The sequence below is a fragment of the Patella vulgata genome, chromosome 7 (assembly GCF_932274485.2).
Source record: "Patella vulgata chromosome 7, xgPatVulg1.2, whole genome shotgun sequence".
Classification (NCBI taxonomy): domain Eukaryota; kingdom Metazoa; phylum Mollusca; class Gastropoda; family Patellidae; genus Patella; species Patella vulgata.
The window spans coordinates 49,176,846-49,201,264 of record NC_065885.2 but is presented as its reverse complement, the minus strand read 5'-3'; the positions used below and the strand labels follow the sequence as shown (position 1 = coordinate 49,201,264).

At 31.8% G+C, this 24,419-nt stretch overlaps 1 protein-coding gene across 2 annotated transcripts in view; it reads right to left on the bottom strand.

The window, feature by feature from the left end:
* Positions 1 to 235: 235 nt before the first annotated feature.
* Positions 236 to 24,419, bottom strand: part of LOC126826697 (tyrosine-protein phosphatase 99A) — a 38,282-nt gene continuing 14,098 nt past the window's right edge. The window contains exons 12-27 of one of the 2 annotated variants that reach the window (XM_050555710.2): positions 24,044 to 24,158; positions 23,668 to 23,774; positions 23,329 to 23,426; positions 23,027 to 23,120; positions 21,527 to 21,606; positions 19,585 to 19,719; positions 17,707 to 17,832; positions 16,187 to 16,350; positions 12,842 to 12,977; positions 12,494 to 12,667; positions 12,092 to 12,262; positions 10,519 to 10,647; positions 9,849 to 9,977; positions 7,763 to 7,914; positions 6,594 to 6,729; positions 236 to 5,853 (exon numbers count right to left, since the gene is read on the bottom strand). In XM_050555710.2, the coding sequence (XP_050411667.1) occupies positions 5,671 to 5,853; positions 6,594 to 6,729; positions 7,763 to 7,914; positions 9,849 to 9,977; positions 10,519 to 10,647; positions 12,092 to 12,262; positions 12,494 to 12,667; positions 12,842 to 12,977; positions 16,187 to 16,350; positions 17,707 to 17,832; positions 19,585 to 19,719; positions 21,527 to 21,606; positions 23,027 to 23,120; positions 23,329 to 23,426; positions 23,668 to 23,774; positions 24,044 to 24,158 (2,129 nt within the window). In that variant the 3' untranslated portion in view covers positions 236 to 5,670. Of the gene's footprint in view, positions 5,854 to 6,593; positions 6,730 to 7,762; positions 7,915 to 9,848; positions 9,978 to 10,518; positions 10,648 to 12,091; positions 12,263 to 12,493; positions 12,668 to 12,841; positions 12,978 to 16,186; positions 16,351 to 17,697; positions 17,833 to 19,584; positions 19,720 to 21,526; positions 21,607 to 23,026; positions 23,121 to 23,328; positions 23,427 to 23,667; positions 23,775 to 24,043; positions 24,159 to 24,419 lie in introns of both variants that reach the window. The other variant, XM_050555709.2, reaches the window with a different exon arrangement.

Here is a 24,419-nt window from a genome sequence, read left to right as displayed (position 1 = left end):
AGTCATCAATAATAACAACAAATTAGAAACTAATTAATTCAGCAAAGAAACGGCTGTTCAGAAGGTCGCAGCTTGAACATCATTAGGGTTCGTCCCTTCATGCTCCTAATGCTTCACAACAAATCTGTCAAAAATATGGACAGTATCGCGTTCACAAGCCATTTGTCGACGGACCAAAAGGGTGGCGGCATAATGCGCCCACACTGGAATGTGGGTGTATGAAAATAAAAGAATCTTTCTGAGCCCACATAGGCAAGACAGACAATGCTTTATTACACAATTACATTCAAGACTTGGCAATGTATGTAAAATATACACAAGATATAATTTCATGCATGTGGTAGAAACATGTATACTATATAATATGTGTATATATACTGATAATATATAACAATACTGATATATATATATAATAGATAATAACGGGACAGGATGGTTACATTAGTACTATGAGCAATCTGATATGTTAGAATTAAGAGTACACAGTATCTCATTATATATCTACACATTCTTTCATTTATCATTTAAAATAGAACTATAATACTCTAATCAATGTTCAAATTATGAATATGAAAGTTCTTTTTTTATTTTTAAAATTTAGCACAATTAGATAACTTTATATATTATTGATGACAGGTCTGCAATATAGTTGATTACTAAATAAATAATATTAAATTAACTGGAACTTACCAACAAGAGTTTGATGTTAACACCATATTGATTCATGAATATTTTATTAATCATCTAATCTAACTTACACCCAACCATTTAACTTCACAAATGTACAATTCCTGCTTAAGTTAATATTCTTGTAAAATGCCTCTCCTAGGATTTCGAGGTGGGGGGCAATAGCTCTATATTTTTTTTATTTGTTCATTCTAAATATATGTTTAACTGATGCACAACTTGAAAAGGTTCATCTGTAACCTTGCTGGCCAACTTGTTGGCCAACTTGTTTGCAATCTTTTCAATCAAAAGCGAACTAGCTATTTCTATACCACATTTACATATCTTTTAAACCGTAGGTGGTAACTCAATATTCCTGAAATTTGATCAATAACCAGTCTCTAAAACAAGTTTTAAAAGTGCAAATGCTCTCCCTGATGCTAAACCTCTTTGATTTTGGTCAAATAAAGTGTTGAATTAAAATTCCCTTTTGAAAGATTAGGTCAAATTGTCATCCAACAAAACAAACTAATACAGCCAATGAGAAGAGTGTCATTTTAAAGTTAACTGCTGATTACCCAACTCTTGCTATTTAACTATGGTAAGGTATTGGGGTATAAATGATCAATTACAGGTTCTGTACCGGAAAAAAATTATTTGTTTAGATCACATCTATTATAAATCGAATGGTTTTACTATGGGCTAGATGGTGCCAAATATAATTAAACATTGCTCCTCACAGTCTTAATGTGCTCTTTAAATATAAAATAAAAAGATTGTCTAGCTGGCATAATAACATTTAAGACGGATGTAAAGAGGACTGACACTACTACTGTAGTTTTACATGTAACACAGATTAAGTATGTATACATGTGTATAGCTATATACCAATATGTTGCCCTATAGACAATTGATCAATAATCAAACTTTTGAGCTTTGTCTCTAAGCATATTCAAAATGATTGAGTTTACTATGGAAAGCTGAATATTCTTGTTAATATGATAAAGACATTAATATGAAGCACATTATGTAAAGTGAACAAAGTAAAAAGTATGAATGATAATAACAAAGATGATATTATGATGATTTCCATGTACAGTTTATAAAGCATACATAATAATTGACATTCACAAAAATAGAAAACATACACATAAAAATGGTTTGGATATAAGTTATTCTTTTGAGCAAACAGAAAGCAACAAATGTCATCTCACTATTAGTACATATAAAAAGCCAAAATATGGCTTATCATGAGCACATTAAAATTTGGGGGATAAAAGTTTTAAGAATGAACCTAGGAAGATAAATTACATAGTATTACTTCTAAAATTTGACATAACCCTGTAATAAATATATTTGGCAACTAAGAATATAAAAAAAGTGTAGTATATATTCTTAAAGTTATAAACTCGACACTTTGGTTCAACTTACTTAGTTCCTACACAATTCTTATACCAGTCTCTGTCAGCAAGTTTACAAATGAATAGTTGATGAGTGCTCTTAATCTTAAAGATGCATTAGCAGCGTGAAGTCTATTAAATTTCTGTCTTGGTAAGAGATTGATAAAACCTCTTTAAATCCAGGTGATCCTATTTGTATTAATCAAATCATGTACATCATGTATTTATATTTACTTTCTTAAATCAATTTCTCATTTCATTATGTAATCTTGCTGAGAAAAACATAGAAGCATTGTTCACTACCAACAGAAGATGATACGTACTGTAACAATACATGAAAATTTAGTATTCTTTTAGGGGCATTTAGCAACTGGATAGATAAATAAATTATAACAAATACTTATAGAAAACAGCTACTGATGTATTTATGCGACATTTCAAAGAGTATTCTTGATAATGTTGAAAGAATACTCTTCGAAACGTTGCCTAAATAAATCAGTAGCTGTTTTCCATAAGTATGTGTTACTTTATGAAAATTTAGATTGAAAATAATCTTTTACGTATTGAAACTTTTATAAAGTTATAGTACAAGAAATTAAAATATTACAACCTTTATATTGAATTAAGAGAGAAGAACAACCAAACGATTATGAAAACTTGTAAAATATCAAAAAACACCACAATAACATTGACTACACAAATGACAAATATTTCATTAAAATACAAAAAGAAAAAAAGAGAACAACAAAATATGTACAAATAATAAGAAAAGGGTTGATTTAAAATGATGTTAAAGCAGTAATTGTACAATATGAGTAATTTATATACAAGTTACGACTAGATACACATATACAACAATAGTAAATAAAGCTGAGCCCTGAAAACTTATGATTTTTATACATACTTCTAACTTATTTCACTGTTTATCACTAGATATATTTATCAACCTATCTTTTACAATCAGATCAACAATATCACCATCCTTCCTAAAAGTCAACAAAAATATACAATTTTATTTCTGTGAAGACAAATAATGGTGTTCTTTTTTTTTTTCAAAAGATTTTTGATAATTTCTAGAAGTACTATAAAACCAGACACCAATGTCTCAATGAAATCAATGTGACCAGCTATATCCTATTTTCTAACATTACAATTTGGTGGCTGCTTGAAAGTTAATCAAATAAGTAAGACACCCATTATCTGATAATTTATTGCCGATAACATGATAACCATCCTCCACACTTTTAGTTTAGAACAATAAGGTGTAGCTTACATTTAACACATTAATTTCTTGCTTACATTCATTTCTTGCTTTACAGTATTTTATGTACTAAACCAAAAAGTGTATAGAATTTCACAATTTCAATAAATCTTCCAATGATGTAGAAAAAGATGTATTGAAAGGCATAGGTATCATAATTGATAAGTAGAGAAATATGTTGATAAATATATCAATGACAATAATACGTACTTGGTATAATGATAATATTTATAAACAAAATGATGTACGGGTTTTAAAACAACGTAAACATAACAAGTGATGTCATCAACAGCTTGTTATATATAGATTATAACCTATTCATCTAACACTCACTTAAACTTTACTTCTACATACAACTTACTTATAAAAATTATTCACTGTCAATAAAGGCTATTAATTGATTTCAAAACTTTTAAAATTAATGCATATTTGATAACTGTGATAATTATATACACAAGACAAGAGTATATAATTCTGAAATGTTTTCAAAGATTTAAGATTAACTTCAAATAATAAAGTAAAGCAGGTTATTGTTAGATAAAATAGAATTATACCAAAATAACATAAACAAAAATAATACACAACCTGTTTTAAATATTACAAACTAAACAATACTACAAAATATATATAATATACATAAGTCATTGGTCAGTATCATCTGGAAGTCTATATAATACATACATATTCAAATCATTTCAAATTGCCAATATAAAATAGTTTCTAAGTAAAAGCGGATTTCTTGTGGGCTAGCAAATAAGATTATTACTAATAAAATAATAAACATAAATATCATAACAATTAATGATTACTATTTTCATTTTTGGACCAGCCATTCATGTATAAAACAAATTATATACCTTTTTCAATACCAAAAGAATAGTAGAATGCTGGAAAAATAAAAAGGTAGTAGAGAAAGGCAGCGCACATTTAAATATCATTTATTTAAAATTATACCATAGAAATCCAAGATGTTCTGCATGCAACGTATATGATCAGATTTTGGTTCTACATGTATATTATTGAAGATTCTGTATTAGGTCATCTTATTTTTTTATCAATGTATGTATGTATCTCTGGTTTTGAATAACAGATTTTAAACTCAAATTGAAATTCGAAAAGGGTAATGTAGATTACCAAAGACATGTAGCTGATACCTATATTAAACATTTATTAGAAGAATATACATTATTTTTGTTTACTTACTTATCAGTCATTGTCAGGAACATTAATACATTATATAGTTGAATAAAGTCTTTAAATATTTTTGGAGAAAAGAGCAATGCAATAAAATTTTTGGGTGAAAAATGTAAGTTAATTAGAAAACTGTTTCATATATTCAAGTAGAAAAGATATTAATGTACAAATGAATGAATTTATAATAGAATAAATGCTACTAATTTCTTAGCATAACACAATATCAAATCAGTTAAGGCTTCATCAAAGTATCACCATGAAAAGTACAAAATCCTGTTTTTATAAAAGGCATTTGTAATGTGAAAAAGCTTTGAAAAAGAATTAGAAATTGAAGATATTGAATATATACATCCAGGTATTAAAGAACTATCTTCTGAATTGTTTATTATGCTATTTAAATCAAGAGATTCACGACACACAACATAATATACAGGTCATCTAGTTTATAAATTACACTATACAACAGATTCTACAATTAAAACATCACTTTGATTATCTCATTTGTTACATAAAAAACAAACAGGCAAAATTTTAAAAAAAACTTGAATGCTAGTCAGCAAAATACAAGAAGAAATGTCAGCACCTTTGTATGATATATAAAAGCTAAGTATAAGAAAAAACATCCATGTAGTTTAAGCGGAAAAATACACACTCAATGGTGTGCGTGTGTAATTAAATCATAAACGACATCCTTTGAAACCACATAATCATTGTCTCTTTGATAATCGAACGATGTCTACATCCATTTCCAATAGGGCATATTCTGTATTTGTCCATCTCAGCATAAGGAAAAAAGTTGCACTAGCAAAGAACCAAAATGGACTCAATCCTGGAGTATATTCCTATGTCACACAACAAGCAAATTACCACTTAGTATAAATGTTAATAAATAGCAACTGTACAAAACATAGTCCAAAATTATTGGTGAAAACAGGAAGCCACTTTTTGTGTATTTTGATCAATCCTTCTGGAATAAGACGATCAGTAGCAGTACGAATTTTACATTACAGAAAAATCAATTACAATTTAAAAAAATGCTGAAGATATGATCAACTATCAGCGTAAAAACTGGAATATTTCGGTCCATTTCACCATAATAGGAAGCGGGTAACTATAACTTGTACCGGTATATAAAAATTGTTCCAGTACTCAAATAACCGTCTCATTTTTATTTAGTGTGTTATTGGTATTGTTATGTGGTAATGTTCCATTTTTTCTCATTGAACCATAATGTGAGTTATGATGTCGCGGTGAAGAGGAAACAGATTCCTTTTCTTCTAAATAATGTAGAGACAAACTCTCTATAGCTTTATACAGGAAAACATAATCTTCCTGAAATACACAAAAGTAAAACTATTATGCTACTAGAATAAAATTCTTTAAAAGGTCATAAGTAAATAAAATTGTATTTGACTACAATCCATCATGTCATATTCTTGCAGTCTTAAACACACAAAGATCCAATAAACATTTTCCTTATTCAAATTTATCAAAGAAGGATTGGAAATCGTTCTTTAGATGTACCGGTAAATGATTAAAACAAAAATTAAAGGGTTAAGATATTATTAGATAGAAATGAGTTATCGTTCTGACAATGATATAAAATTCAAATTACAAAATATTAACGATGTCAGTGTTTATCCTGAAGTATTATATTCTTAAAATTACACAATAGAAAACAAATTACAGGTTTAAGCTCAGCATAATTTTTCTCAACTATGGTAAGTTCATTTGGCATTGGCATAGCCACAGAAGCCATAACAAAGCGATTAAGCCAATATTTCAGACTGCATAGAAGAAATGGAAAAACGAATTTAAAAGCCAGTTCATTGAAACTATTTTTTGTTTCAGTTCATAAATTTGAGAACAATAATACAGACTTTAGGTACGACAATTGATGGCCACTATTTACACGGTTCTCTTGATACATGTTTCATAAATGACAAGGTTTGTCCTGTCTTTTAAAAACACTGTATAACTCACTTTACATTGAAACATTTTATGGATTAGAAATAAATTTTAAAGACAAGAAGAAACTATAATAAATAAATACATCAATCACTTGAGTTTACCTGAGAGCCAATAATTCCTGGTCGTTTAAGATGATAAAGTTTGGCAAGTTGGTAAACATCAATAACATGATCATTAGTAAGCTGATTAAATAATGTCCATAGAGCACAGAATTTACTGGCTTGTACACCACCATTACTAGTAATAAACATTAAATATATAGTCAATATAATTAAAAATGAGGCATATGAAAAGTCCTTTTGAACAAATTGTTTAAACAATAAACATACATTATGCAAGAGCTAAATCGGCCTATTGCAGGTCTTTCTTTAGGCCTGATAATGTTATCTAAATTATTAACTAGACTTTAATTAACTTATCCAGAACATAATCACCTCTTGATGTCATCGCTAGCCTGCGTAATTTATTGGATTTGAATACTATCTGCTGCTCAACGCTCATTGATGATTAAATCAAAAATGGATAATCGAGACTATGTTTTCTATCGTACCGACTTTAGTAATGATGACCTAGGCTAGGCCTAAAATTCAATCGCTAAATTCTTGGTTCAGAGTGGATCAAATTGACTGAAATTTTCAGCAAATTCTCTTTAAACTATTATAGTGAGAACTGTCAGCTCTTTATCTAATCTCCCATAATGTATCTTTAAATTAATATCATAATTGCATCAGATATATAATTTTAATGAAAAAAGCTGCAATGCACAGATGTCTATAATTTAAAAGCTTGCCATCATATATAACTGACCGGCAAATCAAAACATTTTTTAACAACCAGTAGATTGTTATGCTGTAGTTGATGAGTCCACTAATCACTGCAGTTTCAGAAATCCAGTGTAAAACATTCATTAAAATCTTTGAAAACCACTATAATAATTGCATGACTAATAAATTGACAGTCAAAACACCCATATCCCAGGAATAGCTTTGCAGAAATTGTCTCAAATTGATGTACAATCCCAAATGAATATTCCTGATATAAATGTCTAGTTAAATTGCGTCAAATCCCAAATTACTTTTTACCAACTAGTAAATTCTAATATGTAAATTATCAAATTCTGTTTCATAACCAATGCAAAATAATGTCAATGTACCTTCTACTGTTAATGCAAGAATTAGCAAAAGTTTCTTTTCAATGTGGACAAAGAGCAATTTCAAAAGTATTCAGATAAAAGAATAAGGAATAACCCCTGAAAAGTAAAACATCTTACCCATCTAAAACTATAACTGGACCTATATCATTGTCTTGTTGTAGTTTCTGAGCTGTTTGTATCAGATCAAACACATTATGTAATGATGTGCATGAATCTGGCCACACAGCATCTTGGGTTGTTAACAATTTTGTCATAAATGTATAATCATACTGAAAATAGATATGTAGCAAAATTATGTGCATGATCATAAAGTCATCTAAAGTAAAGAAATTGTGTGTAAAATGATACTTTGGATATTTTGAGACTACCATGGTATTTTCTTTTTATTTTCACATGTAAAGATTTCCAGCTTCAATACCCTACCAATTTTTATACAGTATCTTGGTTGTCCTTAATAATAAGGCATGAGAGAGAAATGGGATTTACCGGCCACTTGACACAAATTAGGTTTTAGGGTTTTTTTTGACTAACATATGGTAAACTTTATTTCAATAACTGGGAGGAACAGAAGGACCCAGAGCAAACCCACGAAGTTGGACAGGCAACTTTACTTGTCACGCACAAACGGGGAATAGTAACCAAGCCACTTGACTGAATGATCTAAAGCACATGTGTTAAACCATTCAGCCAAAGCCGTATATAGATAAAGTTGCGACAACTGTGAAGCCAGAAATTCCATATGATGTCATGAAAATATGACGTCAAGTGTACAAAGACGCCAACTTGGGACCCTAGTAACTGTGCCTACTCACAATTAAATATGCCCTATTATATTGTTTTGTCGCAGTTGGCTGTCCCTGACAGACAGGGCGCAGACAAGTCTATAGGCGATAAAACATACATTTCTTAAACGAAAAGTATAGCTGACCACACTATGATTATCATTATACAACAAAAAGCGCACTTAATTGTTATGTGGATCATTATCAAAATTGGTAGAAATTGCTAATCACAAATGACCAAATTTCAAATATGGTTAATTGTTTATTTTTGATATCTATTTGAAAAAGTATAGTTCAAAGTGGCAGTTCTGAATAAATTTAAAACAATTTTACAGAAATAAAATTTTTTGTCAGCTTTTATCTGTCACCAGTTGGAAATATGAAATTTCCCGTAATGATTAATAATTTTGTTAAAAATATGTGAATATTCCATAAACAATTTTTTTTAAAAGCATATTTTCCTCAATTTGGCTACTTTTTAAAAAAAGAAGGTATGTTTAGTTACCTCGTTTATTCTTAAGATTGTGTAGTGTAACATTGTGATTATAATCAAGACACTGAATCCCATCCTATACCACAAACAAGCCATAGCAAGAAATCCCTCCTATTGCCAACATTTTAATGTACCTAGAATTTTCTACACCAAGTCTACTGCATCCAGATATATCCATCCAGCGTGTTAACAATATATTCATTTAAGAGAAACTATGTCATTTCGGGACTAACATATCGTAAAATTCATATTTATTTGACAATCGACCTCCTATTTACAAAACTATGGGTTATCCGAATCTGAACTACAATGTAAACATGGTTTATAGTATCTGAACTACCAAGTACATCGTATTTAGAGACTACAGGGTACATCATGGTTTAGAGAGACTCTATCTGAACTACAGGGTACATCATGTTTAGAGACCCTCGACTACTGGTCCAACCCTGGTAGCATCAAGACAGATAGTTACCACGGATTCATTTCTGTCTGTTATTCATTTCACGCCAGGCTCTTGTGATTGCTAGTACAGTTTTCACAAGCAAGGGACACTCTATGCAAGAAAAAAATAAAACGTTTTGTTAAGTAGAGCTTTATGACGCCTTGAAATGAGTTGTCATAACTTTCCCTATATAGGGTTCTGCATTTGGTCACCCAGTCATCCTGTTGCCCTTGACAACTGGAAAAATAGCTTGAAATATCTTAAAGTATCTTCCTAGACACTACCAAGATTCAAAACCAGAGTATTGTAGTTGTAAATCCAGTCAAACATAATACTAAATGTTTCGAATTATTTATAACACATGACATCTGCTCACATAAACTCTCTTTTTCTACAATACATTGGCAACTTTAGTTTTATGGAAGCCTTACTGTATTAGTGCTTTACTTTAATACCCTACTGCTATTGGTCAATATTTAAAATTACCTGTGTGGATTCTAGTATAAAATCACGGGTATTATCTTGATATTCTTGGTCCTCTTCTCGTAAAGCTAGTTTAAAAACATTTGTCACCTCAAATGAATTATCTCTCTCTGGCCAGAACTCTTTAAAATTCTTCAATTGCAATTAAAATATGAGTTAAAATGTAGAAAAAAAGAACTTCAATTGCAAAAATACATTTTGATGGAAATGGTTTTGGAAGTCGACAACACTAACAGCATCAAGGTTTATTAAGCTTGAAGCCAATTTTTTGGTGTTTTTGAAAGCTCTCCAACTATAAACACAGATACATTTTCAATTATTACTCAGCTTAATTCTTGTATTTTAATTCTGCTAGCCAATCTGCAGTTTGAAATACTCAACAAAAATTGCTGGCCATTTCTAGGTTCATGTATTTGTCTGTACATTCTAGTTTCCCTTAATTTCTTATACTATAATAAACTGTATACATTTGACAGTGGCTTACTTAACTAATAAAAATTCCCTGTTTCGATGGCTTGCTTCTTATTTATTTGTCAGATGAACGACTGGGGTAGCCTATGTAATGGTACCAATATCGGCATATAAATAAAATTGTAAACCCCAAATAATCTATTGAGTAAATATGCTCTTTAATAAGCTAATATTTTGTTAATTAAGTTGCAATATATCTCACCTCATTATCAACTTGTGATAAAACAACTATAACCGGACTACTCCTATCCCATACCATACGCCAAAAATCTTCTACCGTCGATTCTAATGGATGTTGTGTTATAATGAACTCATTCGATTTATAATAGCCCTAAAATTATACAGAAGTGTAGAAAAGTTAACAGTTAATTCACAAAATATCATCTAAAATAATAGATTCTTTAAAAACAAAAAAGATAGGTTGCCAGGCAACGAAACATACACCCACAGCAGCTAAATCGTCCGGGCAGTCAACAAGAGTTGTCGCATATTTTTACTTTTTTCGGTAATGAAACATTTATAATACACTAAAATCTGATTAAGAGCAACAACTCAGAAAACCATTAGAATTTGTTTGGTTTTTATAAAGTTCTGCCCCATGCTAACGTTTTGTATACAAAACTTTTAATACTGTATCATGGATTTAGCTGTTCCAAGTCATAAAAATTCATTGAAAATCAATATACTTGTTCGTCTCAAGATCTTAAACTCTGTGTATCAATCTGAAGTCAATCGGATATTAACTTTGGCCTCTAGAGCATCCACAAGATTTTTCAAAGTGATCAAGGGCCATAACTTTGGCATTAATTATCAGAAATCTTTGAAAATCAATAGGATTATTCACCTTGTGACCTCAAACACTGTGTATAAATTTAAAGTCAATCAGATATTAACTTTAGCTTTTAGAGCATCCACAAAGTTTTTTGAAGTGATCAAGGGCCATAACTCTGGCAGTAATTATCGAAAATCACTGAAAATGAATAGACTTCTTCGTCTCATGACCTTAAACACTGTGTATAAAATTTAAAGTCAATTGGATATTAACTTTAGACTCTAGAGCGTCCACAAGATTTTTTGAAGTGATCAAGGGCCATAACTATGGCAGTAATTATCGGAAATTGCTAAAAATCAATAGGCTTCTTCGTCTCATGACCTTAAACACTGTGTATTAATTTAAAGTCAATTGGATATTAACTTTGGCCTCTAGAGCGTCCACAAGATTTTTTAAAGTCAATCGGATATTAACTTTAGACTCTAGAGCGTCCACAAGATTTTTCAAAATGATCAAGGGCCATAACTCTGGCAGTAATTATCGGATATCGCTGAAAATCAATAGGCTTCTTCGTCTCATAGCTTTAAACACTGTATATAAATTTAAAGTCAATCGGATATTAACTTTAGACTCTAGAGTGTCCACAAGATTTTTCAAAATGATCAAGGGCCATAACTCTGGCAGTAATTATCGGATATCGCTGAAAATCAATAGGCTTCTTCGTCTCATAGCTTTAAACACTGTATATAAATTTAAAGTCAATCGGATATTAACTTTAGCCTCTAGAGCGTCCACAAGCAATTGTGGACGCCAGTGGGCGTATAAAAGCAGTTAAATCAAATATTATAATTCTAAAATTATAATCCTAGAATTATACAGGTTTCAGTTAAAAGCATTATAATGAAAGAATAAAAATTAGGAGATGACCCATTTTAAAAAAATCATTATTGACTTTGGTGATGAATAAATTATTTTGTTAAGAAGATCTTATACACCAATTTACCTGTAGATAAGTAGCATTAATATAATCTGAACCCTCGATACCAGGTCGTACTGGTAATGTCACTCTCTTTAAATTCACAGGTACCAAGTCTAGATTACGATTCTTATCCAAGTTGTATGGCTTTACACACTGTGATTTATCCTCATCTGATGGAATATGGGATGTAGTCAGCTGAAAAAAACAAAGATTTTGTTTTTAAATTTAAAAAAAACCTTTTTTCGGTGGAGTTAAAGACTGCATGTTTCAAAATGTAAACAAACAAAAATATTAGTGAGTAAAACAATATAAAGAAATAATCATTTACATGGATGAAGAGAATTAAATAATATTTAATTATTCAATCTTAGTTATCTTTTGACATGGAAGGGCTGTTTAAAATAGAATATGAACTAGAGTACATACCCGATATTGTTTTGATAGTTGAGATTCTAGACTTGTCGTTGTTCCATTACTAGTCTCCTGATCTTGTGTTAGTTTACTGATATAATTACTTAAATTATTCTCCTGTACTTCTGTATATTCTCCTCCTCCTAATAAATACTCTACCAATACATCATGTATAAACATATACTGATCCTAGAAAATATATTAATGTATCATATATAAACATATACTAATCCTAGAAAATATACCAATGTATCGTATATAAACATATACTGATTCTAGAAAAAATTTCAATACATCGAGTATTATAATAAATATAAAACTGATCCTAGAAAAATATAAATATTCCAATGGAAGGTAACATACCTCTGTCTGAACAAGGAAATTTCGTTGTTTGCGTATGTGAAGGAGAAAACTAGGAATATTCATAGTTCCTTTATCTTTAAGTTGAGCGATCATACTATCTATAACTATATATGTACCAGTTCTACCAATACCAGCACTGAAATGTACAAATGTTTTAATATAAATATAAGGGAAGGTCCAATCACAAAAAACAAATCATTATTATTAATTATATTATAACTAGGTTTGCCAATTAACACAGAATGATATTGTAGTTTGTTATTCCTTCTCCGTAAAATTAAACAATATCCCCCCCTTCTCCTACCGTACTCTTTTTTATAATGCTCATATTTAGACATATATTGATTACTGTCCTCCAATTTGGGATACGCTTCAAAACAGTACAGATTGTCATATGGGACGTCAGGAATCTGACACGTTTCTGATCTGCAGTCAAGAGCTTTGGCACCCATCTTGCAGAAACTTTTGTCATTCCTAACTGTCATGAGAGATGCGCACAACACTGGCAATATGTTGAGTGGTCAATCGTCGATCAGTCATCACCATGTCTTGCACTCTTTAATGTGGAAAAGGAAGGGGAATCGCCTTCTAAGACGCAGGTCATCGTCAAGGCTCTCTCTGCCATGATTAAATTCTGCAGCCCACTTCTTTACTATGTAAAAGGAAGGGGCATCATTCCTTAATGTGGAGACCATGTCAGCATTTATCTTTGTTTGGATTAGTCCTTTCAGTCGCAGGTACTTGATGACTGCCCTATAGCCAGTTTTGTCCATTTCTGGTGATTTCAATGGGTAGGTTCACAAGATGGTCTGGTACGAAGACAATAATAACACTACAGTTGCACTTCTTATGTCTATAATTCATTCAATGATTGTACTTGTTCACGGCAAAAGTTTGTTTCAACCCAATTGATCTATCCTTTTCAGGCTTTCATCTTTTCCGCCAGCCCTCGTAATTGATAATCACAGAAAAATTTCTTTTATAGAACACTGCATGGTGTATGCCCGTTTTCGTTAAGGACGCATCCGCGAGAGGACCATGCAAAAATTGAAAAAAAACGACAACCCTGGGGGTCAGCAATTTTCAATCATACTTGGTCTATGGGGACCCTTAGGCGACAGAGAGAGAGAGAGAGAGAGAGAGAGAGAGAGATGGGGTTTAACGTCCACTCAACACAAACTAGGGCATTTCGGGACTAACATGGTTTAATTTTTATTTCAATAATTCACTTGTACGTAGGGGTCTTTAGCAGTGGGAGGAAACCAGAGGACCCAGAGAAAACCAACGAGGTTGGACAGGGGACCCTACTTCTTGTCACACATAACCGGCCATCCAACCCCGCCCCTTAGACGACAGTCACGCGATGCACTGTTAAAATTTTAAATGACAACTTCCGGTATAACTGAAAATTGTTGTTTTTGGTCAAAATTTGCCATATTTCAACCATTTTTTTTTAACAAATTTCAAAACGCTCCTACTTGTATGTAGCTGCTTCTTGGCGGGACTGACCTAGAACTGCTAGGTGTGGTTATGAAGGGCATTCGTCCAAGTATATGTCAGAAGAAACAAATTGACCGGCACTAAACCCACTAGTGTGCTATAAGATTTATTTTGTGTATATTTCCTTTGATATTCGTGAAACTTGTCCCTTGGTTAAGTCAAAAGTGGTCTAACACATGCACTTTAAATCATAGTGTCATAGAATTAAGTGGCGTGGTTTCCATTACATGCTTGTAGGTAACATGGTCTAGTGTTGTCTGTCCAATCTCACGGATTCTCTCTTTGCGTGCACGCGAATTATTGAAATAAAACTGTAACATATGTTAGTCCCAAAATTACCTCGTTTGTGTCGAGTGGACATTAAACATCATTTCTCTCTCAAGTCAAAATCATCCTTGATGATGACTGACTGGAATATATAAACTTTGTAAAGACGACCAAACATATGACCTAGTTTGTGTCCAGTGGACGTTAAACCCAGTTCTTTTTCTCCCTCATAAGTCTAAATCATCCTTGCTAATAATTAAATGGAATATATTAAATTTGTAAAGATTTCCATACATAGTCTTCATCTGGGGTATTGATAAATGGGACAATTTATCCCAATTTTTGGTGTTTTTAATTTATTTCTGCTTTTTTTATTATGCCACGTGCTGGTCATTTTTAATTTTTATTTTGTTAGTAGGAAGGTTGCTAGTTGTGGTTAACATTCAACTTTGGTCCTAGTCATTGCCAAGAATGAACTATAGCCTCTCAGTCTTTGATTTTCATTAAATTCAATTTTCAGAGCCAGTTGAGTATCTGGCCAGTACCAAGATATCATTAGCAGTAGAAACATAATACTCTGTGTGTACGAGGAGCCTGGGTGGTGCTACTAATGTCCAAAATTTCGTCTGTCCAATTCAATTATTGTCTGAAAAACAGACCATACACATTTAGTTCCAAATTAGCCCATTTTTTTAGTATTTTTCTATTAAAAAAATATTTTTCCAATTTGCTAGGTTGGTATCAACTAAATCAACCTAATATTTTGTGGGGATGTGTTTCACAGTAGAATCAGACTACTATATTCTTAAAAGATAGGTTGCCACACAACGAAACATACGCCCACAGCAGCTATATCGTCCGGGCAATCAACAAGAGTTGTCGCATATTTTTACTTTTTTCAGTAATGAAACATTTATAATACATTAAAATCTGATTAAGAGTAACAACTCATTAAGTAATTATCAGAAAACCATTAGAATTTGTTCGGTTTTTATAAAGTTCTGCCCCATGCTAACGTTTAGTATACGAAACTTTTAACATCATGGATTTAGCTGTTCAAGCCATAAAGCTTCATTGAAAATCAATATACTTGTTCGTCTCAAGACCTTAAACACTGTGTATAAATTTAAAATCAATCGGATATTAACTTTAGCCTCTAGAGCGTCCTCAAGATTTTTCAAAGTGATCAAGGGCCATAACTCTGGCAAAAATTATTGGAAATTGCTGAAAATCAATAGGATTCTTCGTCTCATGACCTTAAACACTGTGTATAAATCTAAAGTAAATCGGGTTTTAACTTTACCCTCTAGAGCGTCCACAAGATTATTCGAAGTGATCAAGGGCCATAACTCTAGCTGCAATTAACGGAAATAGCTGAAAATCAATAGGCTTCTTCGTCTCATGGCCTTAAACACTGTATATAAATTTAGAGTCAATCGGATATTAACTTTAGTCTCTAGAGCGTCCACAAGCAATTGTGGACTCCGGACGGACGGGGGCGACGACAATATACGACCACATTTCAATGTGGGCGTATAAAAATGAGATGCAGCAATGTGTTCAGATAATATCTCTTACCTGCAGTGTACAACAATAGGCCCACCACCTTCTCTGTTAGCTTCAGCTGATTTCTGTATAAAGGTTAAAGGTGGTAGTGTATAATCAGGTACACCATGATCAGGCCATTCTGTATAATGATACTGATATACTAATCTTTCTCCTACACCTTTTACAGAGTGCTTCTGTAAGTAACACAAATACAACATTTATTTAAACTAGAAGCTAAAATCTATCAATATAAAATGTCGAATTACGTTGATCTGATGTGTTCTTTTGATTTGATATGGGACAAGCCCTGTACAATAACATTTTCATTGCCAAAGCATACATCATTTCTGTTTACTAATTTTAGTTTCACTTTTGACTCTGATAACACATTGGAAGGATTTGGCGCTGTATATGTGTTGATTTTCTAACATTGTCTTGATCTGTGAAGTTAAAATTTTGATGGCACTGTTTAGCAATTAGCAATATTATTGGAAGGAATAGAGCTTAAGGGTCATTTTGAGACCAATATATGGTTATTTTTATATACTATTGTACAGACTGTAGGATTTTGTCTTAAAAACAGCACTTCTTTCAGCTTTCCTTATATTTCAAACATCAAGAAATCTTTCATATAGTTAGAATTGAACTGATAAACTGAAAACTGGCTTGAACCCTATTAATTCAAGTAATTCATTGTCAAAGAAAAGATTTTTTTCTGAGGTCTAAAATAATGTCTGCTCAATTATTTGGCACACAAATTAAAGTACAGTTTGTTCATTTTTCGAAAATTCAATATTATTCTCAAAATCCAGTAAGAATTCCATAAAACTTTACTAAAATATTTGGTGATAAATAAAAACAAAATGCTACAATAGATCAAATAATGATGTGCAAATACAGGTATGTAAAAATTATAACAACTTTTGTATTTGTTTGTAATTAAAAAATACATGCAAATGCAGGCCAAACATTGATTTTTAAACGTAAGAAAATGTTAAAATCTATCCTATGTAATTACATAGAAATACACAACATTAAAAGGCAAACAGAATTAATTTTTGTACAGAACATGCTCTACAAAATAAATGATTTCAATAAGTATTAATAACAGGAACTTGATTTCATAATCTTGGTTGTTCAGTTTACCATCATTTATAATATAAAGAAAAGAAAGGGGTGAATCCAAATTCTGTTCAAAATATGACTAAATACCTCCTACATACCGTCAAATATCATAAATATTAATGCGATTTTTGGACAGAACTTTGTTTCATCCATTTCCTTTCTTTATAAGTGATGGTAAGCTGAAAAAAACAAGACTAATAATCCAAGTCCCTATAAATCAACAAAATGAAATTTACACGGAAAGTAAATTCTGGTGCAGTCTGCTACTAATACTAAAAATAAAACACAAGTTTCTGTTGAAAACTATATAAATAAATGAACTAAAATAATAGTAAAATTGAAGAGGCTATAGTAAATATACTATGAACTGAAATAAAACAACAAAAAAGTGCCCAACAATGGCACAGCATGCATACCTTCTTTACCTTCATATTACGTAAAGAGAAGATTCTAATAGTATAATGAGCTCGTGGGACTGTATTTAAAATCTTTACTGACATATTGCCATATAATTCTAATCCATCATTTGGCCAATACTGATCACATTTTCTCTGGAAAATAACATAAAAATTAAAATTCTTAAAGATAGTAGAGACAATTCAAGGTGGTGCTCATATTTTGACCAATCCCTTTTATATTGTCTGTTGATTGTCGACAAATTTTCCAATTCATCATATTTTTTTAAATACTAAACAGATTTGAACCATTTATGGATTGACATTCCTTTACACATTCCACCTTCACAATAGTTTGAAGGCAACTTTACAGTCTAAACAGAGTAGAGTGAGTAATTCAGAGGCAATAACTTTTAAATTGCTTTTGCCAAAACTCTTCAAATCAAGGACCATATATCTTTACCTTAATATATCTTGTTCCTCAAACTTGAAGAAAATCAAAGATAGGTTGCCAGGCAACGAAACATATGCCCACAGCAGCTAAATCGTCCGGGCAGTCAACAAGAGTTGTCGCATATTTTTACTATTTTCGGTAATGAAACATTTAAAATACATTAAAATCTGATTAAGAGTAACAACTCATTAAAGATACATTATGGTAGATAAGATAAAGAGATGGCAGTTCTCGCTATAATAGTTAAAAACTAGATAGTGTAAAGGTAATTTGCTGAAAATTTCCGTCAAATTGATCCACTATGAGCGGAGAACGAAGAGGGTGAAATTTTCGCATAGTCTCGGTCATCATTACTAAAATCATTAATTTAAACAGCATAGTCTCGATTATCCACTGTTTTGATTTAATTATCAATGGCCGTTAAGTGGCATATAGGAATCTAATCCAGCCAACATCGAAGGCTAGCCTTGACATCGAGAGTTTATTATGGTCTGGATAAGTTAATTAATGTCTAATTGATAATTTAGATAACATTTCAGGCCTAAAGAAAGACTTTTAATAAGCAGATTTTGCTCTTGCATAATGCATGTTTAAGTAATTATCAGAAAACCATTAGAATTTGTTTGTTTTTTATAAAGTTCTGCCCCATGCTAACATTTAGTATACGAAACTTTTAACATCATGGATTTAGCTGTTCAAGTCATAAAAATTCATAGAAAATCGATATACTTGTTCGTCTCAAGACCTTAAACTCTGTGTATCAATCTGAAGTCAATCTAGAACGTCACAAGATTTTTCAAAGTGATCAAGGGCCATAACTTTGGCAGTAATAATCGGAAATTGTTGAAAATCAATATGATTCTTTGTATCATGACCTCAAACACTGTGTATAAATTTAAAGTCAATCGGATATTAACTTTAGCCTCTGGAGCATGTAGAAGCAACTGTGGATGTCGGACCGGCGGACGGACGAGGGCGACAACAATATACAACATTTCAATGTGGGCGTATAAAAATGAATTGAACTCTGTAGAGTGAGTACAAGTATATATTGTAAGTTATCAAGAGTAGGAACCAAATGCTGTAAATACTTTTGCGAAAAATCTCATAATTCATGAGAATTTAACTCTGTAGAGTAACAGAGTGAGTACAAGCAAGTGTTGACAGGGGAAATGACACTATACAGTCAACCACAATAACAGGTGGGCATATAAAAATTAAGAAATGCCTGATAGTTGAATTTCAAATATTTTAATTCTGTTCTGAAATATCAATATAAACAAACAATCACGAAGCAGTAAAATTGAAAAATTCAAAATCACTAGAGAACGACTTCAGAACTTCAGATCAAATAAGAGCCCCACACAAACCTGTTTAAGATTGAACAAGAAACTGGCGCCAAGTGAGTTATAATCAAATTGCAGTGAAGTAAATAAAATACATAAAATACTTACTCTTCCTCTCTCCATTAGATTAGTTATCATTACAATAACTGATGTATTCTGTTCCCATATCATTCTCCAGAAATCACCAAATGATTGCGGTAAAGGACCTTGTGTGGCAATATATGCCTTAGGCTTCTTATAGCCCTACAAAATAAAATACTTTCTTTAAAATATGTTAATTCTAAAATGGCTGTTTTGTCACAAAAAAATGAAATGGGGTTTAACGTCCTACTGTTCTGCCATAACTGGGCTAATGAAGATGGGTATCAAATAAAAACGTTTAAAGTGTACACAAGATGGGCGAAAAAAAACTTTTTTGTACGTTTTGCCAATGCTTACTATATCCACTTTACGGCAAGTTCACACCAATCTGATTAAAATTAATTCGACTATTAACGTTTAAGTATCCGACACCCCAAAACGCTTTTCAATTTTTCAATTACGACCTTAATCCGGTTGAATGGCTGGTGACATCACAGGGACTACACATAGTATATACATTCTCTATACAATATATCACTGTCTGTACAATATATCACTGTCTATACACACCACCAGTTGACAAGTGTCTATTGACGGTCCAATTAACATGTGACTGGCCTAATCATAATCACCGAATTATCATCTACATTGACATTGTTATAGATTAGATGACTGGCAGAATATGGGTGTTCCAATAGACAGTTATGTTAGACTACAATGCAGGCATGAATTTGTCTCTTCCCAAAAATAACTGAAAAAAATCATCACGCTGTAGCCGTGCAACTGCAACACGCCATAGGCATGCCGTCTTACTAGGAGGGCTGGGGGCATGCTCCCCGGAAAATTATCGTACAATTAAACTTGCAATGGTGCATTCTAGGGCCACCTTTTGGTCAAATTTGGAGTCGCAGTATACTCAAGTGGTACATCAAATGCCAGCGAAGTCAAAGAAAAAAAGCAACAAAACAAGAAAAACTTTCCACCCCGGACTTCCGTAGTTACTTTCCTAAAACAAACATTGCCGTAGCCTTTTTCCGGTTGACGTAATCACCTAATCAAAAGGCCCACTGCTTTCCCGCCCACCTCCCTCTCTAACTAACTCCATTTCCATAGATTCTCTACGTTGTCAATGCTCTTAATATCATAGATATCATGTATTGCCGCCATTTTATTTCACAGCCGGGAAATGAGACATTTCGTCTCCTAGTATTCATTTGTAGACAGATTCGTATTACGGGTTTCATTTCAAAAGGTTTCAAATTCAATTTTAATATCTGCAGGTGGCTTGGACGGCAAGATTATCAGTTTTGATATTAGTTTAATAATTAAATCGTACAGAAAATGTGAATATCCCGTTCCGAACAAGCGTGACATGATTATTATTATTAACACAACAAATCGACCCACACAGACCTGGCTAGATATGAAACCACTCTACAGGACAATTTCCCCGCTGATTACAATCTTTTTGTAGTCTTCATTGTGTAGGTCTGATTGTTTAATTATACGGTAATAACAGATAAGAGACTTGATAATGAAGCAAACTGTGTTTACTTTTAACAACAGGTTCGAAGAGAAGGCCTGAGTTTTTAATGAACTTAAAACTATTCTCCCTCTCAAGACTTGGTCGACATGTATTACCCCCTCCCCCGACAATGCCTGACAATGTTAAGTAACAATCTAAAATCGTGAACAAAACAAAACTGTAACCTTTAATTTTTTTTATTAGATTGTGTTAAGGATGGGCATCAATTGTTTTTTTTTTTAAAGCAAACAGTAGGCTTCTTGATTAGGAGGTAATTGAGAACACCACAGTATATTTGCTGTTATGAGAATCAGCAAATTAACCTAAATAAAATTACCATAATTTAGATATTACAACTTTAACAAACGATTTTGATAAGAAGAAAAACAATTTAAGATATTGGCTGTAAAAATGAAATTAATATAAAAGAAATTAATGACTTACATCTATATAATTAGCATTGATATAATCTGACTGCCGTATACGTCCTAATTCAGTTTTCAATATAACTCTTGAATGATCAACTGGAATTTAAGAGAAAAAAAATTATTTATATGTTTATTAAAACTCTGAATCATGCATAAAATACTTGATACATTTTTATTTCAAATTTTTACAGAAACTAATCTTTTTTTGTGTCACACAGTTAATTCTTGTTACATCTAACTTCAAGAAAAACAAGGTTTGTGTGAATAACGCATGACCAAACTTCTCTGTGGATTGTTCAAACCATTAGAAAGAGAGAGAGAGAGAGAGAGAGAGGGAGGTTTAATGACCACTCATAAAAGTAGGTCATTCATTTCGGGACTAATAATCAGCTCAATTTTATTTCAATAATTCACTTGTGCATAGTTGTCTTTAGCTGTAGGAGGAAATTGGAGGACTCAGAGAAAACCCACAAGGTTAGGCAGGCGACCATACTCCTTGTCACATACAAGTGTTAGCTGGAAACCACACCACAAGTTAGACTGACCTCCCAAACCCACTTCAAACCACTATAAATATACCTTATATGCAAAAGGTGTATAATAAAGAAATATGAACCATCTGGACAAAACTATCTAGTTTTTAATTAACAAGGTTTAAACATACATTATGCAAGAGCTAAATCTGATTATTGCAAGTCTTTATTTAGGCTCCAGATGTCATAGAAATTATGAATTAGATCTTTATTTACACAACAAGCACAAAATCAACTCTGTAGACCCACGGATGGCTTGGATTCGGCTTGGATTTAAACAGGATTTCATTGATTGATTAAATTTTTAAATGGCGTCGTAAGCGAAGATTAACTGTTACGTTGACGTCATACTCCCGGAAATTTTAGATCGAGGCTAAATGATAGAGTGTACGAAGCGAGGCCGCTGTTGAGCAAGGCTGCATGTCAGTCAATTTGATTGAAAGTTCGATATATACGGCCTTGATATTATGTTTAGTTGTGGTTAAAATGAAAGTTTGGATGTCGGTATTATACGCTCTTTTGTCACTTGCGTTTACAGAAAAATTATGGAAATTGATAAACATCGCAGCTAACATCACCCCAGTTGAATTGCAGCCACATTGGATCACTGTTTCCTATTTGTCTGGGGGTGGATGGCCGAATGGTTAGCATGTGCGCCCTGTATCGAGATTATGTAGGTGGAGTTAATGTCTGTCAATCAAACAATCGGTCATACTCGGAGACGGTGAAGAGAGGGTTGACTCCTATTTCTAGTCAAAAATTACAATGGTGATAACTTTGTTCAGAATAAAGTAATTTGACTGAAATTTTCAATATATTCTTCTTTCATCATCTATTTTTGAACTGTTATAGCAAGAATGGCCAACTCTCTATTAAAATCTCCCATAATGTATCTTTAAGCATTTAAGAAAGCTTATAACTTCAGAAGTAAACTTTATACCAATAAATTATACTAACAGATGTTATTGTGTAAAAATACTTACAAGCAGCTATATTAATATAACGATTCTTTCCTTTATTTTCTGGTTGGGATGAACTGTCCGATTTAAAATCAGTTTTGGTATTTCTGTTCACATCCTGAAAACATTACATGAAGTAATAATTACATCTGTATCATTTCTAGACTTGTAATAGTACAACTTTTAACAAAATACACGTCACAGTGATATTAACCAAGCAAACAAAAAATTGTATATTAATTCAACGCCAGTTTTCCAATTTATGCTACATGTGTAAGAAGAATGAAAATGTGTGAGAAGAACCACTATGTGTAAGAATCACTTACATCAAATTCTTGAGAGAAACCAAAATCACTATCAGCATGAAGATTTTCCACATGTGATATAAAATCTTCTGTTAGAATATCAGGATAATCTTTTGCATCTGTAAAAAAAAATCAAATCACATTACACTCACAAAATACAGATGTAAAAAAAATCAAATCACATTACACTTTACAAATTACAAACATCTGTACTGTAATAGATCACTTCAAAATCATTCACATTTGGTTTGGAACGGAATAAAAATAAGGTTTGAGGTATTTACTCTGTAACTGTAAATATCAAAGCAATATATTTGATTCTTTATGTGATATTCAAGATGTTAAAAGAACAGTTTGTACCTGAGGTTTCTGCTACTGTTATAACTGTAGGTGGAGCTGAACTAGAATTACTGGGAACAGCTAAATAATAATATGCTGCTTGATAGCATTTTCTACACTGAAATGATCTGAAATTTAAATAAAGTTTAAATAAACATAATAAAATACATCAAAAATTTAACGGAACTTTTTTTTAATCCAGATCTTAAAGGCAATTTGTCAAAAAAAAAATGTTTACCTTTGTATTTTATCATTAATAAGCTTCCTCTCCAAAAATTGGGACATTTTGTCAGAGTTTGATGACATCTAAATCAATAATGTTTAGTTTTATCAAAAGACTAATAAAATTCTAATAATAAATATTCTGAAGAACAAAAACCCAACACTTTCTACTAACCTGTAGCTAACAATTATAAGAACAATAACAAGAATAACAATAATGGCTGTTATTACGCCTGCTATAATACCAGCAGATGCCACATCATTGTCTGCATTAAATGGTGCATTGGGGTCTGAAATGAAAGTGAATTACAGTTTTGCATCATTTAAAACTTAATATGAAGGTTTAATCTTCCTAAAGATTCTCATAACATTTTTTAAGTTTTGCCGTTTCTATATCAGTTCCCTTAAAGTCGATTAATTTTCTAGAAAGCAACCATTACCAGAATTTATGTTGTCCATACTTTAAAAGTATAATCAAAATTTCTGAATAACTTACCCTAAAGAAAATTAAGTGCATATTTAGTCATACACATACAGTGTATTTTGTAATA